Raw genomic sequence first — 17,280 nt, forward strand, 5'->3', positions numbered from 1 at the left:
CTTGCAATGCATATGAGAGCAACTCCATTCTTAAAGGAGGAAGATGAAAAGATTTTCCTTTTGTGGTAGTAAAGACTATATTTGCAAATTTATTTTTTAGTATGAATTAAGGTATGGCTCCCAAACCTGAAATTGTGATTCTGATACAGAATTACCATTTCATACTTCAGATCTATGAAAGGTCTTTGCAAGGGCTATTAGATAAAAATACATTACAATTTTTGAGTTCATTTGCAGTCTGTTATCTATGTGTCTTTCCATATTTCCTAAGTCTATGGTCTTGAGGTTTGCAGTCAACATATTCCAGGTTGGGTCTCATAAATGTAGCAAATAAAAATATATTGACTCCAATATCGATCATAGAACTGGATTTGCTTGTTTGATGCTAATAATTCTGGTTTGAGGCAAATCCGATCTGAGCTCATTTGTTAACATTCTTTAGATGTTCCCTGTTCATCAGATGCTGACAATTGAAATAAAATCTGCACGAGAAAAGGATTTATCTAAGATCCCAGAATAATTATTGTTCATCCAAATAGTCTAATAGCTTGAGGACAAGACTACATTAATCCAAGAGGAGGAAAACTGGGATGTGTTTCAGTAATTCTCCACCATATAGTGTGTTATTTCCATTAAGGGAAGCAAAGAACTCTTGTATTTTGTTCCTGAGAGTGCAATGCGGAACACCCTTAAATCTGGAGGTTTGCTTTCCTTTAAAGTAGTCTGTGTTATGCTTTTAAAATAAGCACAACTGCATCATCTATGAATTTTTTTTTTTGTTCATTTATTTTTTTTCACATAGATTTTATGAGTGATTTTTTAAATTTATTTTGTATCCCAGATTTTTTTGATAGGGGTTCGTGAATTCCATAAGGCAAATTTCTGTTCCCTGAACTTTCATAACATTGGGTCACTTGTACAATACTTCCTTTAGATGTAGGCCTTCTGGAATCACTCGCTCTACTTTTGAAGAATTAACTGACTTTATAATGGTTTATATTTCTTGTATATTTAGAAGCAACTTAAAACAATTCACAGCCAATGTATTTGTTTTGAATTATAGTTACAGTTATGAAGGCAGAAGGTAGGCAAAACAAATGGCCAAGTAGTCCATACTTTTTGATGGAGTTGGTATAGGGAATAGTGGTAGCACAGCATCTACCTTGTGCCTTGGCCCATGTATAGAGGCTTTATCCTTAAGATGGATCTTTAACTATACAGCTAGAATATGAAGCTGTTAGTGCAGATAATTGACTGCTTGAGACCTGCCATGTACCCACACTCTTCAAATTCCCAAGAGAGAATGCTGCAGCTCTGCCACAATAACATTTGAGAAATGGCAGCACTACCACTAGTGCGGACCCGTGGGAAGAAGAGACAGCGCTTCCCCCCACCAGGTCCTACCACCCAGTGCTGATGGCTCCATACAGGCTTTAAGCAGCCTTTTAAATGAGCTGATGGTGTTTTATTTTAAGATCCTGAGACTGCAGGGTCTGGGCCAAGATGGCGGTGCCTATGTTCAGCAATGGCCACAAGGAGTTGCAGATTCCGGGGGACCAGCGGACTGGTGCAGGGAACCAGTAATGGGGAGAACACCCTTGTTGAGAAGGAGAAACAGAGGAGATGGCCCTAAATGGTGGAAGACTAGCGAGGGATTCTACTGCTGATGGACACACACAGGCAGTGAGCCATTGGCAACTTGTGGGTGGGGAACCCACAACAGCTGTGGACTGTTGGTGACTTGAGGTCAAAGGACTCACACCAGGCTAAGGGCTGCTGGAGACTAGCTCATGAGAACCAGGTATTGGAACTGGGATTCAAGAGGATGGTGAGGGAAAGGGTCCTGTGGGCTGAAGACTTTCTCATGGGCTCAGGTTGCTGATGGTTTGATGGAGTCTTGGATGACTGCAGAGGTAAACAAGCACTGGAGGTGAATCCACAGACACTCGGTGACTCTGGGGGACTCTCTTTTGCTTTTTCTCTGACTGTCAGGGCCGCTGGGCAATACTAATCTTTGCCTTATGGCAGACTATCTTATGTAAAATGACATTTCTATTTTATTACATTACAATAAATAGAATCTAATTCTAAGTTGAGATTTGTGATAGTTGAAGAGGTGAACAAACTAGAAAGGGTGTAATTTTACAAATATCCGTCGTATTAAAAGTACTGTGTGCTGATTTTTTTTCTTGAAAGGTTGAATATGACGAATGTTACTTTTCAAATTTTAAAGCATGCAGATCACAGGAATTATTGGTGTCAGTGTAACAGTAGAATATGAAATGAAATTTTGATGGAAACAAAGGCCCTTTATTTAAAATTGACTAACCTATTTAATATGAAGAAGGCAGATAATCACAGGATTGTATTTAGCATTCACTTGTTAATATTACAAACATAACTTTGTCTTATCACCATCTTAATATATATCCCAGGTTCATAAATGAGTTCATTCTGATATTGCATTATGAACATTTGCATAAAAATCTGTCGAGTGTCTTTGTTGTTGGAAGGTAAATGTTGCTTTATATTTCAGGACAGTTTGGTACAATCCACGGTCCATCTACAACCATTAAAGATTCAGAATCAGATAGGTTACGTCGAGCTTCAGATGGAAAGTCACGTGGCAGAGGCAGGAGAAATAATAACCCCTCTCCTCCCCCAGACAGTGACCTTGAGGTAAGACTGATGTATATGGATGCTATTAAAAGTAAATAAAACATTGAAATGATTTACGAGCACCATTGAATGTTCTGGCTCATATAACAATGGTTTACAGTTGATAATGAAAGATTTGAATAGCTTAAAATCTTTTTGCTTTCCACAGTCGCAGTTCATTGTATTGATTTTTTTTAAATGTTAATTCTATCGATAAACAATCTGTTAAATAAATGAATTAGATTATACAGTGCAATCTAGTAACCACAAAGCATTAAGATGCATTACCTCTTTTGATGAGTGACTTAGCAAATAGATTAGACTGGTTTCAGACTTTTGACTTTTAAGTCTTTTGGTGAGTAATGCAGAAACCGAGGTCATGACTTAGTAGCACTTCCCAACAATTCCCCCAGGTTTCATGTTTATTGATTGAGGTATCATTTTTCTTCAGAAATGCAGAGAGCAATATTGATGTCTCTGTCTTTTCACAGCGAGTGTTCATATGGGACCTGGACGAAACAATCATTGTTTTTCACTCTTTGCTCACAGGGTCCTACGCCAATAAATATGGACGGGTAAGTATCAAACAAAATAACTTTAGACATTCAAATTGTTTTCCTAAGAGCTTGTTGTTTAACATTTAGGAATATGATGGATGTTAAATTTTATTGAAAATTTGTCATAGCTTTAATCTTTGAAAGTTTCTTTTGTCTAGCGATTGTAGATGCAATTAAAAAGGATTCCAAAGTAATGAATTATACATGACAACCCTCTTCTCTTCCTGATTTTCTTTTGTGATTTTTGAGTAAATGTTTGTCCTATTTTTTTAAAAGGATTATCTTATTTTCCTAGGGAACTACTTCTCTCATTGATTTAACCATAAGATAACATATGGGAAATAAAAATGGAAAATGTAGATGTAATTAAGTTAATGAGGAAAGCTTTGCATCAAAGTCTGGGCTGCCTTTATCTGTCATATTTATTGCCTGGGTCTTGGCTGGGTGGTCCATCCAATGTTATTCTTGTTATGATTTCCCATCGTCATCGGATAAAACTGAAAAGCTATTTCAGAGGGAAGCTAAGAGTCATAAAATAGATCAGCCAAGGCCATTCTCTTCCCTAAAAGATTGGAGAAACAAAGATTTTTGTGGAAATCTTGATAACTGCATCAGTGTTTTTGGATGGTGCAATGAAACTATTCTCTTAGTAGCATATGGCCAGGGATAGGACCAGGGATATTGCTGCAACTTGAGATCAGGAACAAAGTTTCTGGGTTGTATAACTTTGTACTGGATTGGAGTATTTCACTAAAAGCATGATACGACAGCAATTGCATATTGTACGCAGCTTCTAGTATTTAGTGTTATTGATGGATTCGCATGTCAAAGACAGTTTAAGCGCATGCCTTGAGACATCATTTGCTTTGCATTGATGTATTGACGAAGATCATTTTCTCCACGGATTTTAATCTGCATCATTGAAAATATTTGAATGGCTCTTACGTGTTTGTTTATTTAGTAAACATTGCTACAATTGGTTCCTCTACAGAATCTAAAGTTTATTAACTGCAATCTGAAGGAACAGCGGCTGTAGAGAAGTAGCCACTGAAATAAAAGTCCATTTCTAAGGATAATAAGATCCATTACTGAAAGAAGTCCTGAAAGTGCAAAGTCTGAAATATAAACAGAAAATACTGAAAATACCCAGCAGGTTAGGCAGCATCTATAGAGAGAGAAAGACAGTTAATATTTCAGGTGGAAGAATATTTTAATTGGAACAATTATATAATGCTTTAACTTAAAGTTAGGCCCAAGCCTTTCAACGGCATGTGAATAAATATAGTACTGAGTCCCATGAAGACCATTTGAAAGGAAGAAATGGAGAAGATTAGGGTGAAATTACTGTGGCGGCAGGTGGTGCCTCATGCCCATTGGATCTGAATTTAATGCTCAGGTGATGTTGATGCAGAGTTTGCTCCAGCTTCCTCCTGCAGCCCAAGATGTATTTGTAGTTTAATTGGCTGCTATAACTTGGGCCTGATGTAGGTGGGTGGTGTGTATTGGTGGAAATGTGAGAAAGTGCGAGAAATGTGAAATTATCTCATTTCCATTGGAAAAGAGCCAAATAATCTATTTTGCTTTTGCAAAGTGAAAAATTACCTGACCTAATGACAACTGAAAGCATTGATGCTAAGGTGAAAGTGAAAAATGATTAAATGACCAGAACTGGAGTACAGATGTTGAAGATTGCAGGTCTGGGGCCTGTTGTATAGAAAGGGAAGACTGAGGACCTAGAGGTTGATGAAAATTAGGAGTCTGACATGAAATGTTGCTTAACCAGAAGACAGTGCAGGATGTGTGTTTGGACTTGGAGTGCACAAGGGTTAGGTTTAGTTTTGTGGCATGAAGGAGATCAGTATTGGAATAAACATGTTTAGAGGTAGTAAGCATATGATGAGTCCTTCAGCAGCAGATAAGCCAAGGCAGAAGTGCCTAATATTACATCATTTAAAAGATGAACAAGATGGCAATGGAGAAGAAATTAAGCCACAACTGACCTCTAAATGAAAGAGGACATTGGGTTGAAAATGGTCTTGTTCAGGATCCAATCATTACCTGATAGAGTCAGTGGGTGGAGAAGAGAGTTTGTGGCAGGGTCACAAAGCAATATTTCTGATTGCAATATTTATTTGAGAGAAGCTTTTGCTCTTCTGTTATGGAATATCTGTCAAGAGATCAAGGGAGAGGAGAATAAGGCAATTATTCTAAATATGGGGTACTTATGGAATGTGGTGTGATGTGATCTTCCAGAAGAGATAGTTGCGACAGGGTCCTTTTCTGTCATTGAAGAGAAGGTTGGATGTGTACATGGATATAAGGGGGTTGGAGAATATGGGCGGAGTGTGGGAGGAGGAAACTAGTGGAGTGGTTTGTGTTAACCGCCATGGACTCGAAAGGCCGATATGGCCTGTTTCCATGCTGTAAAGTGTCAAATATGGTCATATATATGGTCTCTGGGTCAGCATTTAGATGGCTACCCACTCTAATGTCTTTGGAATGGAGATAATGGAGTAGAAGGATTCTCTGGGTATGGCTGGATTGATTAGAATGAAAAAGTCTGCAACCTTGAGAAGAACTTTTTGAAGGGATGGTTTACAATCACGAATAATTTAATTTTGAATTCTGCTAAAAAGACATTTTAATGGAGTGTCTGCAGTGGAGGATCCTGGAAGAATTCTGAGATGGAGATCCCTATTCGCAGATCTCAAACTGGAAAATAAGGATGGAGGTGATGAAGTAGATTTGAATGACAGGGAATGGGATGTTAACAGAGCTGAGGCATTTAACAAGATAGCTTATAAAGGAGCGGAGGAATAAATAGTTATATTTGCATTTCAGAAAGATCTGGAACAGTGAACTGTCTAATAACAGAGGGGTTTGATGAAGAATTACCACATCAGTGGTCTACCATATCTAGTCATGTGGTTATATAGGCCTGAGGAAGTGGAAATTTGAACAGATGGCAGAAGGTAATGATTCTATTGGGGACAAAGGGAAATGGTGAAAATGCAATTGACAAAAGATTTGTAACTTCAGAACCATTATGCTGCTAATTAACTAATCAACATTTAAAAGTGCTGGTGGTAGCAACTGGAAGTATTTTTATGCTGTGATCACTGAAGGGGGAAGGACTGAGAGGAGGCAGGAATGTAGAGGAATTCAAAGAAATTGTGTAGTGAGGGGTAGGGGAGGAATTTTTTTCAAAATGTAGAAGGATGGTTTGGTCCAATGCAGCAGTTTAAACATGAGATAAGGTTAGGAAACTGCTCAACTTAGGGGATTCGGTTCTATTTTCCAGTGGATTAATTTGCAACAGATTTAAGTCCAAGTTGTGTTCAAGAAGTGACAATGCAACAATTCATATTTTGAAGTTTAAATCTTCTGCAAGACACTGACAGAAGATTTGAACATGAGGCAGAAACGTCAAAAATAACATTTGGGAAATCTCCCACTTCTGAGAACCTGCAGAAAGAGCAGCAAATATAAATTCAGGTGGTAAAAAGAGGTGTGTTTATTCTAAGATGGCGGACTGTGCAATCAGTCCAGCTTTGCATGGTCTTTCCCAGTACACAGTTGGTTTAGGAGCTACAGATTCTTAGAATCTATATGATGTGTATTCAAATGCACCAACTACAAGTTAGCTGGCAGGACCACTTCTGGGCAAGTTATGTACCATTCCATACCTTGATGAAGGGCTCAAGCCCAAAGCGTCAGTTATATATTTTTACCTGTACCATATAAAGAACAAAGTTTGACCTGCTGAGTTTCTCCTGCTTTATATTTCATCCACAGTGTCTGCAGATTTGTGTTTTACTTGTGTAGCATTAAGCTGGCTGTATAGGTGAATATCACTTAAATTGCAAAGGCATACTGTTAATTTAGAAATAAATGAGTCTGTCACCTTTGATAGCATCAGCCTCCTAAATGAATGGCATCTCAAGAGGGATTGCTGGAAGTAGGAGCACCAGCCCAACAGATTTGTTGGTAATCAATAATACTGCAGGCGAATAATATTTGGAAAGCTATCATTCTCTGAACTTCAATGTCATTCTTCCAGCAACCTTCTCTTTAATATAAACAAGGGTTTATCTTTGGCTTGGCTTCGCGGACGAAGATTTATGGAGGGGGTAAAAAATCCACGTCAGCTGCAGACTCGTTTGTGGCTGACAAGTCCGATGCGGGACAGGCAGACACGATTGCAGCGGTTGCAGGGGAAAATTGGTTGGTTGGGGATGGGTGTTGGGTTTTTCCTCCTTTGCCTTTTGTCAGTGAGGTAGGCTCTGCGGTCTTCTTCAAAGGAGGTTGCTGCCCGCCAAACTGTGAGGCGCCAAGATGCACGGTTTGAGGCGATATCAGCCCACTGGCGGTGGTCAATGTGGCAGGCACCAAGAGATTTCTTTAGGCAGTCCTTGTACCTTTTCTTTGGTGCACCTCTGTCACGGTGGCCAGTGGAGAGCTCGCCATATAACACGATCTTGGGAAGGCGATGGTCCTCCATTCTGGAGACGTGACCCATCCAGCGCAGCTGGATCTTCAGCAGCGTGGACTCGATGCTGTCGACCTCTGCCATCTCGAGTACTTCGACGTTAGGGATGTAAGCGCTCCAATGGATGTTGAGGATGGAGCGGAGACAACGCTGGTGGAAGCGTTCTAGGAGCCGTAGGTGGTGCCGGTAGAGGACCCATGATTCGGAGCCGAACAGGAGTGTGGGTATGACAACGGCTCTGTATACGCTTATCTTTGTGAGGTTTTTCAGTTGGTTGTTTTTCCAGACTCTTTTGTGTAGTCTTCCAAAGGCGCTATTTGCCTTGGCGAGTCTGTTGTCTATCTCATTGTCGATCCTTGCATCTGATGAAATGGTGCAGCCGAGATAGGTAAACTGGTTGACCGTTTTGAGTTTTGTGTGCCCAAAGTCATTAAGAATCATCTATTCTGACCAGATGCAGCAGACTTACAAATACAAGTTCAATGAAGCATTCTAAGAATGCAAAGAACTAGGGCCTGGGTAAGCATCACTGAAACCACTTGCTGTCTGACCACCTGGAATACCCCTGATTTTCTGGCAAAGCACCTAGCAATTTGTAGGCTACATTAGACTGCTGGCCTCCTCAGCAGCAAAGCCAGATTTTGTTGAGATTGTCCATCATTTGTTTCTGAAGAATCTGCTCCTGGAACCCATCAACCTACAGTTTTATATGGGCATTGCAGGGCTTCAGGGAAGAAAGGGATAGTTCGTTTTAAACTGTATTGGCTTGTTGAAGTTTAAGTATCTGATGCATTCAAGAACATTTTGGGATGGCACAGTTAGCGCAAAATATTACAACTCCAGTGACTGGGGTTCAAATCCAGTGTTGTCTGTAAGAAGTTTGTATGTTTTCCCTGTGCGTGGGTTTTTACCTGATTTTCTGGTTTCTTCCCACCATTCAAAACATATGGGGTTCTTGGTCAATTGGGTGTAATTATGTGGCACAGGCTCATGGCCCAAAAGGACCTATTACTGTGCTGGATGTCTAAATTTAAATTTAAAATTTAACAGCCATAACTAATCTGTTAGTTGCAAAGCTTGGTGCAGACTTTGCTGCTTGTCAACTGTTTCTAGAGGAGCTCCTTGGAGGCCTGCCTTGCCACTCCAATACATGTTTGAGGTCCCATCACCAACTAGATCCTTGTCACTCCACTCCTCGCTTTGTCTGGACAAGTAAGACTGGCCTCCAAATTGGGTTCTGGTGGGCTTAGTCAAGATTTAACCACAGGTGTGAAAATGATTCCTAGGTTTCCGATGGGAAAAGTCCAGGTCAAAATTTTTTTAGCCTCTACTTGTACAAATTCACAGAATAAATTGCATAATAAGCATAAGGTAGTCATTCCAAGTTATTGAAGCCATTAATTGTATTCCACTCACATTCTATTGTTTTGTTTTGAAATTTAAAAAAAAGTCCACAATGTGCTCACATTAATTGTGCCTTTGTTTTGATGAGAGAAGTATTTGAACGCTTGGCTGACTCTGTGGTATTTATTTACTTTTTGTTTGTCATGCACACTGAGCAGATGGGAGCCCAGGAGACTGCAGACTTCTTTCAGTGCCACAGAAGCTTTATTGAAACACTGCAAACTCCTAATGGAGCCTTATTTTCAAAGACTACAACCTATTATCTATTAAAATTATCCAAAATAAGACCGGGAAACTCATCACAGTTATGTTTCGATACACACTTCTTCTCCACAAAATACAAAAAGTTGGCGCATCCTGGAACTCAAAAAGCAAATGCCCGAAAAGAGCCTGCACAGATTAGTGCATGAAAGAACCCTGACATGTCCAGTGGTGTACAAGAGTATTCACATATGATTAAATACCATTTCCATAGTTATCAGGCACACAAGCAGTCTTTGTCATCACTCTTGTAGATAGTCTCTCACAGTAGCCCTGATCTCTGCTTCAGGGTAATTTAAAGTAACCTGCTTTTCGTTTTGCCCCTTTATCAGAAACCAATTTGTCAAAACTTCAACATACCCAAGTAACATTTAACAAACTATTCTCAACCAAGAGTTTAACAAACTATTCTCAATCATTAGCCCAGCTAATGATCACACTCCCATTCCCTGATTCACCTATTGTTACATCCAATTAATGATCCTGGCACCTTGCCTTGAATTTATAACCTTACTAATACAATTCCTGACATTGTCCATCACCCCTCTATTGGATTCTGAAACCTGTGACTGACCACCCTCTCAGCACCCACCCAATTCCTTGCCTGAGTTAATCAAGAAAGTTTGTAGACACTGTGCTTATAGTATAATACACAAAAGTGTTGGGAAACTCAGCAGATGAAAGGAAGGGGAATCAACCTTTTGGACCTGAACCCTTCATCAAGGGATGACCAAAAGGTAGGCAGGAACTTAAATAAAAAGGGGGTGGGGCAAAGAATGGAGAAGAGAGGAGGAAAAAAGTGGCAGGAAGCAAAGCACAGGCTAGCAGGTGAGGTCATAGGTGGATATGGGTGGAAGGGATCTTCTGCTGAAAAGTGATGGAGGAGTGCAGCTTTCTGAATAGAGAAGGAAAGGGATGGGGAGCTGGAAGAAAGAACACAGAGGGTGAGGGAGAGAGATAGCAGAAACTGGAGGTCGATGTTAGTGCCATATGGTCAGAGAGTGCCCAGATGCAATATTAGGTGTTGTTCCTCCAATTTGCAGGTAGCCTCAGTTAGGCAGTGCCATGGACAGACATGTCAGTGTGGGAATGGGCTGTGGAATTAAGATGGTTGTCCACTGGGAGATCCCTGTTGTTGCAGCAGACAGAGCAAGGGTGCTCAACAAAACAATCTCCCAGTGTGCATCCACTTTCTCTGATGGAGAGGAGACCATGACAGGAGCACCAGATACAGTAGATGACACCTGTAGATTCACAAGTTAAATGTTGTATTACTTGGAAGGGTCTTGTCTGATTTTGTTTGGAATGTCTGCATAGTTAAAGGTTAACTGAGTATCTTGTCATTCTACATAATTCATCTTCCCAAAAATTTATTGGAAAGATCTCAAAATACATTGGGATAAATGATCTGCAAACAAACTTTTCTGAAGGAATAAACATCAGAATTTGGAAATGACACTCAGGCAAATTTTGGTGCCTTGTGCAGTCAGATAAATTACTGAAAACTGATGACTGCCATTCTTCAGTGATCATCCTTTGGAGGAAGATTGCACCACAGTGATTGCAGAAATGTAGTTATCTTTAAAAAGATAAATAAAACTGTTCTGGAAAAACTTGTTCAGCGAGTTGATTTCAACCGCCCATTTTTCAGTGCAGGCTTATTTAATTTAGTTGTACATCATTTTTGGCAGTACTGATCATTTTATATTAGCCAGTTAAGCTACATTGCTTTGCATTTTATTTATCCAGTTGTGCTATTCACAATGTTCTTTGAACAATGTCTTTCAGTGGTGGGTTGAAACTATAAATATGATAAGATTCATCTGTTATGTTTATCAGTTATCTTGATTGGCATCAGCAGTCCTTGCACATAAACCTGACAGTTCAAACCAGCTGCATGATATTGGATTTTGGAGGCTGGGAAAAAGGCTGGTTGTACTGATGACAGCAGACAGGTGCAAAATCTAAAGAGCAGCTGAAGCCTAACATTTCCTTGCATGACTGCATCTGCAAATTTCCTGTTCAGTTAGTGTTGTACTGAACTACTTAGAGAAAGAGACCTGTGTCAGGAAAAGAAATAGTTTTGGGTTAAGTTATACAAAAACGTATTGGGCTACAAATTCACATGCTTCTTTTTGTTACTGATTAAAAATATAGTTGCTTAGAAAATAGTCATTTTTTTTATTAAACTAATTGTTTATTGTAAAATTACAGAGAAGGTGATTCAGTGAGGAGAAACTAAAACTGGCATTCAATCTATGTCTTCAGTTCACTCTCTTGAGGTCTAAATGTTCCATACCGAGATGTAATTTATTTTTCTCACTTAATCCTTACCCCCCCTAAAGGTTTGTCCATAGTTCAACCACACCTTTAAGGCAGTCACATTGAACTGCAAATCCTTATAAACATTCCTGCATTGTAAGCTTTCTCTTTAAGTATGTTATTACAACTTTGAATGATTAGCTTCCAATTAGTGGCTTTGACAAAAAAGCTAAGAGTTTAATTAAGCACATTTTTTCTAGTACTCAGATGAACAACAATTTTAGCACCAAGTTATCAACGTAATTACAGTCTTTATCGGACCAGTTTTTAAAAAATCCAAGTTCCAGATTAAACCCAATTTCATTCCATACAGCCTTAATTACAAGTGAAACCACTTTAATTGATGATATCAAAAAGAGCCTAAGAGCTTTTGAAAAGAAGCTTTCTTTTTGCTTGGGAAATGTGAACCGTGGAAAGAATGAATAAACTAAGTGAATACATGGTTCTTATTTCAAATCCAAAGGAAAATTTCAACCAACTGGTCACTAATGTATATTGCACCAACATTGTTTTTTGATGATTGATCAGATATTTGTATATGATTTTTCCCTTATTCCCAATTAAAATGTTCATGCATTTACATTGTGAGGGTGGGTATTTTTGTCATCTTAGTTTTATTTATGAGTAGGGCAATAGCAGGTCAAAAACTTTTTTTAAATGTAGCTGGACCTATTCCATACTTAATGATCACAATATAAATTTCAATAATGCTTTGATATTAGCTTGTCATTGCTCACCTTTAAATATTTAGTGATACTTTATTTATTGCACTAATTGCAACTAAGTACTTATCTGTCCTTTCATATTTTTTTTGTCTTGATGTATTGTAATTTAATTTGTACTGTGGTTACTGGTATATCACCTTATCATCTTTGTCCTTGAACTCCTTATCTGAACTGTCTTAATCCTATCTTCAACAAAAAAGAAACTGCAGCAGTCAAGCAGCATCTGTGGAGAAAGAGGGATAGCCGAATGTGCATCTCCATTAACCATCTCCATATAGATTTCATCTTGTGCCTCACTCCTTCCTAAGGTCTGCTTTGAAAAGAGGGATAGCCGAATGTGCATCTCCATTAACCATCTCCATATAGATTTCATCTTGTGCCTCACTCCTTCCTAAGGTCTGCTTTGAAAAGAGGGATAGCCGAATGTGCATCTCCATTAACCATCTCCATATAGATTTCATCTTGTGCCTCACTCCTTCCTAAGGTCTGCTTTGAAAAGAGGGATAGCCGAATGTGCATCTCTATTAACCATCTCCATATAGATTTCATCTTGTGCCTCACTCCTTCCTAAGGTCTGCTTTGAAAAGAGGGATAGCCGAATGTGCATCTCCATTAACCATCTCCATATAGATTTCATCTTGTGCCTCACTCCTTCCTAAGGTCTGCTTTGAAAAGAGGGATAGCCGAATGTGCATCTCCATTAACCATCTCCATATAGATTTCATCTTGTGCCTCACTCCTTCCTAAGGTCTGCTTTGAAAAGAGGGATAGCCGAATGTGCATCTCCATTAACCATCTCCATATAGATTTCATCTTGTGCCTCACTCCTTCCCAAGGTCTGCTTTGAAAACTCTAAACCTTCCACTCTTTTCCTTGTTTTGTGGAATAGTCACTGATCAAAAATGTTTTTTTTTTCTTTCCACAAACATTGACTGGATTAGCTCTTCCAGCATTTTTGTTTTTATTTCTGAACTCTGGGCTTGGTAGATTTACAGTTTTTTTCAGCATGACCAGGGCATCACTGAATGTGCCCACATTAATATGCAATCAACTTCAAACTGGGCATTCAGCCAAGAGAATATTGGAGGGGGTAACTTTTCCCCCACTCCCCGGCATTCCTCCTATTTCCAGCAGCTTGCCTCAACAGAGCTACAAATTGCTTTTAATGCGATTAAATATGGCTTGTGCCTCATTACCACCTCTTAAATCATCCCTCTGCCAATGCCAACTTTTTTTCACTATACAAATCCAATAAAACAAGAAGTCATTTGCACAAGTTGCATTGTGAAGCAGAACAATCTGTGAACAGTGATGAAGTCTCAAGGAACAGACTTGAGGCCCAACCCCAAAACTGCTCTGAACTCCTATGTGGTGAAAAGTAATTTCAGTTATTTCTAGCTGTCTGATAATAAGACAATATTAAATGCAATATTTTTTTCTTTTTCAAACTTTTTATTGGTTTTACATATGCAAAATAGGTACATGTGTATCAATAATAAAGTAAGTTATAACCAAGTATCAAATAACAATGATCAATGTATATATGAACCCATGTTATTAAATGGAAAAAAGCAAAAGAGAAAAAAACATATTCCTAAAATAAGAATTAAACCCCGCTCTATGAGGGCTGCTGGTCAAGTTAATGAGTTCACTACTAATAATAATGACAAAGGATCATGGGGAAAAAAAAATAATGAATCGGCAAGTTTTGCAAGTAATTGAGAAAAGGACCCCAAAGTGAAACAAAGTTAAGATCAATTGCAATAGTAGAACACCTAATTTTTGTTTTTCTGAAGGCAAACATGCCATTATATCCGACAACCAGTACGAGTGGAAGAACAGCATCTTTCCATCTGAGCAAAATGGTCCTTTTTAGCAATGAGAGAAGCAAAAGCCACTACCTGGGATTGTAAAAAAGTCAATATTAAATCCATCGGCCCACTCACTCCAAAGATAGCAATGAAAGGGTGAGGGGGTCAAGTTAATATTAAGAACTGGTGATAAGGTGCGAAATACCCCTTGCTAGAAATCTTTAAATAATGAAAAAAGTGATGTTTAGGTATTTTAAATTTAATATATAATTGTTCAAAAGAAGCAAAATTTTGGTCAATATATAGATGTAGAAAAGATTGGATACTCAAACTTAGCTGTTGAATATAACAAATATCTTGGACCAACAGTTTTTTTTTTAAGTTACGTAGAATAGGGCTAATCAATAAAAACCTATGGAAACTAAAATGTTTTTTAAATTGAAACCAAATTTTCAAAGTGTGTCTGACTACCAAATTATCAGTTAACTTGGAAGCCAAAAAAGGCAAGGGTGCTCCAAGTATCGAAGGAGAAGTAAAGGAGAGAATAGCTTTTAGTAGACTTGATCTCTAAGTCAATCCATCTTGAAGCACCTTGATATTCATTATGATGAATCCAAATAATAATATCTAATATTCACTGCCCAGTAATAAAATCTAAAATTAGGTAATGCCAAAACTCCATTTTTGGTTGTTATTTTTAAGGAATTTTTTTTTGAGGCGGAGATGCTTGTTTTTCAAACAAAAGAAGAAATTAGAGAATCTCATGAATCAAAAAAAGGATTTAGGGAATGTTTAAATCTATTGTATAATATTCATTTATCCGTTAGCCTTTTTATTGGGTTTTCTGAAGGGTCTAAAAAAGGAATTAAAATTGCACAAATATCAAATTGCATTTATTCGCTTGACTCCAGCTGTGGCAAGAAAATGTGTAGCGGTAACATGGAAGGATGTTGTGGAAATAAGTATTCAGAGATGGCATAATGAATTGAAAATTTGTATTCCTTTAGAGAAAATAACATGTAGTTTGTATAATAATTATTCTTTTTGAACTAAAATGTGGGATCCATATTTAAAGTATTTGAGTATGAATATATAATAACTATTTCTTATATATGCTAAAATGAAGTTCATATTTATCGATGTAAAAGGCTCCATTATTATGAAGGGGTAGGGGTAGTTTGGGTTTTTTTTTGTAGTGGGGTGGTTGGATGGGGGGGTATTGTTATAATATTTTTTTGTGGTTTTTTTATTTATCTGTATTTTATATACAGGTATTATAAATAAAGTTTTTAAAGAAAGAATAAGGGTATTGTAAGCATCATAAAAGTTTTGACACAACTTTCCATTAATTGAAGATTGAGCAAAGACAGAGTCCAAATAGGATATCAGCAAGTGAGGAAAAAAAAAATTAAAAACTCTGGTGGGAATCCGTTTGAATCAGGACTTTTGCTGGACTGCAAAGAGTTGATAGCTGTCTCTATCTCCTGCTGAGAGATAGACTGTTCCAATTTAAATCTGTTTTCTGAAGAGACTGAACGAATCTGCAATTTATCTAAAAGTTTCATATTTAAGTTTGATCTTGAATAAAATCAAAACTCTATAGTTTAGAATAAAATTGAACAAAATATAATTTATTTCAACATGATCGCTAGTGGTTTGGCTGTCAGCTTTATGGATAAATGCAATTAAAATAGAACTGATTTTTTTTAAGTAAAAGTATTGAAATACAATATAAATTAAGTAGAAGATTAACAATAATTATAGTTCAGAATCACTTTCATTTATCTTTCCTCCTAAATCGGTAATCACCTTCACGTGAATGGGGGTATTAAATGCGGGAATAGACCTGGGGATGGAGGTGAGAGGGTGTCAAATGGGAAGTGTATTCTGCTTCTTAGCTTGATATAAAGAAGCTTTGCTTCTGACCCCAGTGCCAGCAAAAAAAAACAGGCAGTCAATCCTGACATCGTATGTTGAACAGCAAATGACAGACGGGGGAGGTTGTAGTTCAACCATTTGTTTATTATGTGGCATTTGTACAAGGTGACTCGAGTAAATGCTTGTGTGCTGATATTCTGACTCTTGTATGATCTATTGCCAAAACTTGAATACTTAGGACTCATGAAAAGCTGGAGGTTCAAATTTAATCTCTGAATATGGCTCCTCAAGATGCATGAAGTACACTTCAGGAATCCTCAAAGACAACACACATCAGTGACATGTGCTATGAATTAGAAGGAAGGATCTAGAACTTTGCAGTTGCACATCTCTTTTTATTAATAATTTAGAACATTGATCAGAAAATGTTACAAAGCTTTGATAATTTTTTAGACTCCTAGACTTCCTTCTGTGAAGCTCAAGTAAAATTAGCTAAAGGGCTCAGACATGGGGAATAGAGTAGAACTTGTACATAAAATCCAAGTGAGTTGTGATTTTTTTTTTTAAATTCTAGTTAATTAACAAATTACGTATTTTTCTTTGTCATTCATTTATTTTCATCATAGTCTCTCTTCCCACAGATAGGGTGACCTGCTGAGTATTTCCAGCATTTTCTGTTTTTATTTTTACTTTGGTAAACGATTACATGTACTTATTGTCCTGCAAACTAATACTAAAAATGTTCTCCTTGAATGATCATGTATTAAAATTTGTTTTTTTGCATTGTATCAACCAATCATCAAACTAGATAGAACAGGGTCCTCCCCAATGAAGAATCTCCAATTATTTTGTCCAGTTTGTTTCCCTTGTATTTCAGTCCCTTCTTTCAATTTAACCTATAAATGGCAATTTTGCAAAGCCTTAAATTTAATAAAAGGAAACCTTCATGGCTTTTTTCACAAATTAAAATGTAAACCATCACTGTTCAATGGATATTACACATGAAAATAAATCATTAGCGATTCTGGGAGGTGAAAGTTTACTCTTCAAAAATATAAGGCTATCATAAAAATTTGGTGTTGTAAAATTTTCTAGGAAACCAAATAGATCTAAAATAATTTCCCTTTTAAAGATGTGCATCAGAAATTTATTTAGCTTCACTTATTTAGCTGCAG

At 37.7% G+C, this 17,280-nt stretch overlaps 1 protein-coding gene across 11 annotated transcripts in view; it reads left to right on the forward strand.

The window, feature by feature from the left end:
- eya1 (EYA transcriptional coactivator and phosphatase 1) overlaps positions 1-17,280 on the forward strand; it is a 192,768-nt gene that overhangs the window by 89,316 nt on the left and 86,172 nt on the right. For all 11 annotated transcript variants that reach the window (XR_011352235.1, XM_069921239.1, XM_069921248.1 and 8 more), the window contains 2 exons: positions 2,537-2,679; positions 3,150-3,233. Coding sequence is in view for 10 of the 11 variants with exons in the window: in XM_069921239.1 (XP_069777340.1) it covers positions 2,537-2,679; positions 3,150-3,233 (227 nt within the window). In the remaining variant the exon portion in view is untranslated. The remainder of the gene's footprint in view (positions 1-2,536; positions 2,680-3,149; positions 3,234-17,280) is intronic.

This window comes from Narcine bancroftii, chromosome 2 (assembly GCF_036971445.1).
Source record: "Narcine bancroftii isolate sNarBan1 chromosome 2, sNarBan1.hap1, whole genome shotgun sequence".
In the NCBI taxonomy this organism is placed as follows: Eukaryota; Metazoa; Chordata; class Chondrichthyes; order Torpediniformes; family Narcinidae; genus Narcine; species Narcine bancroftii.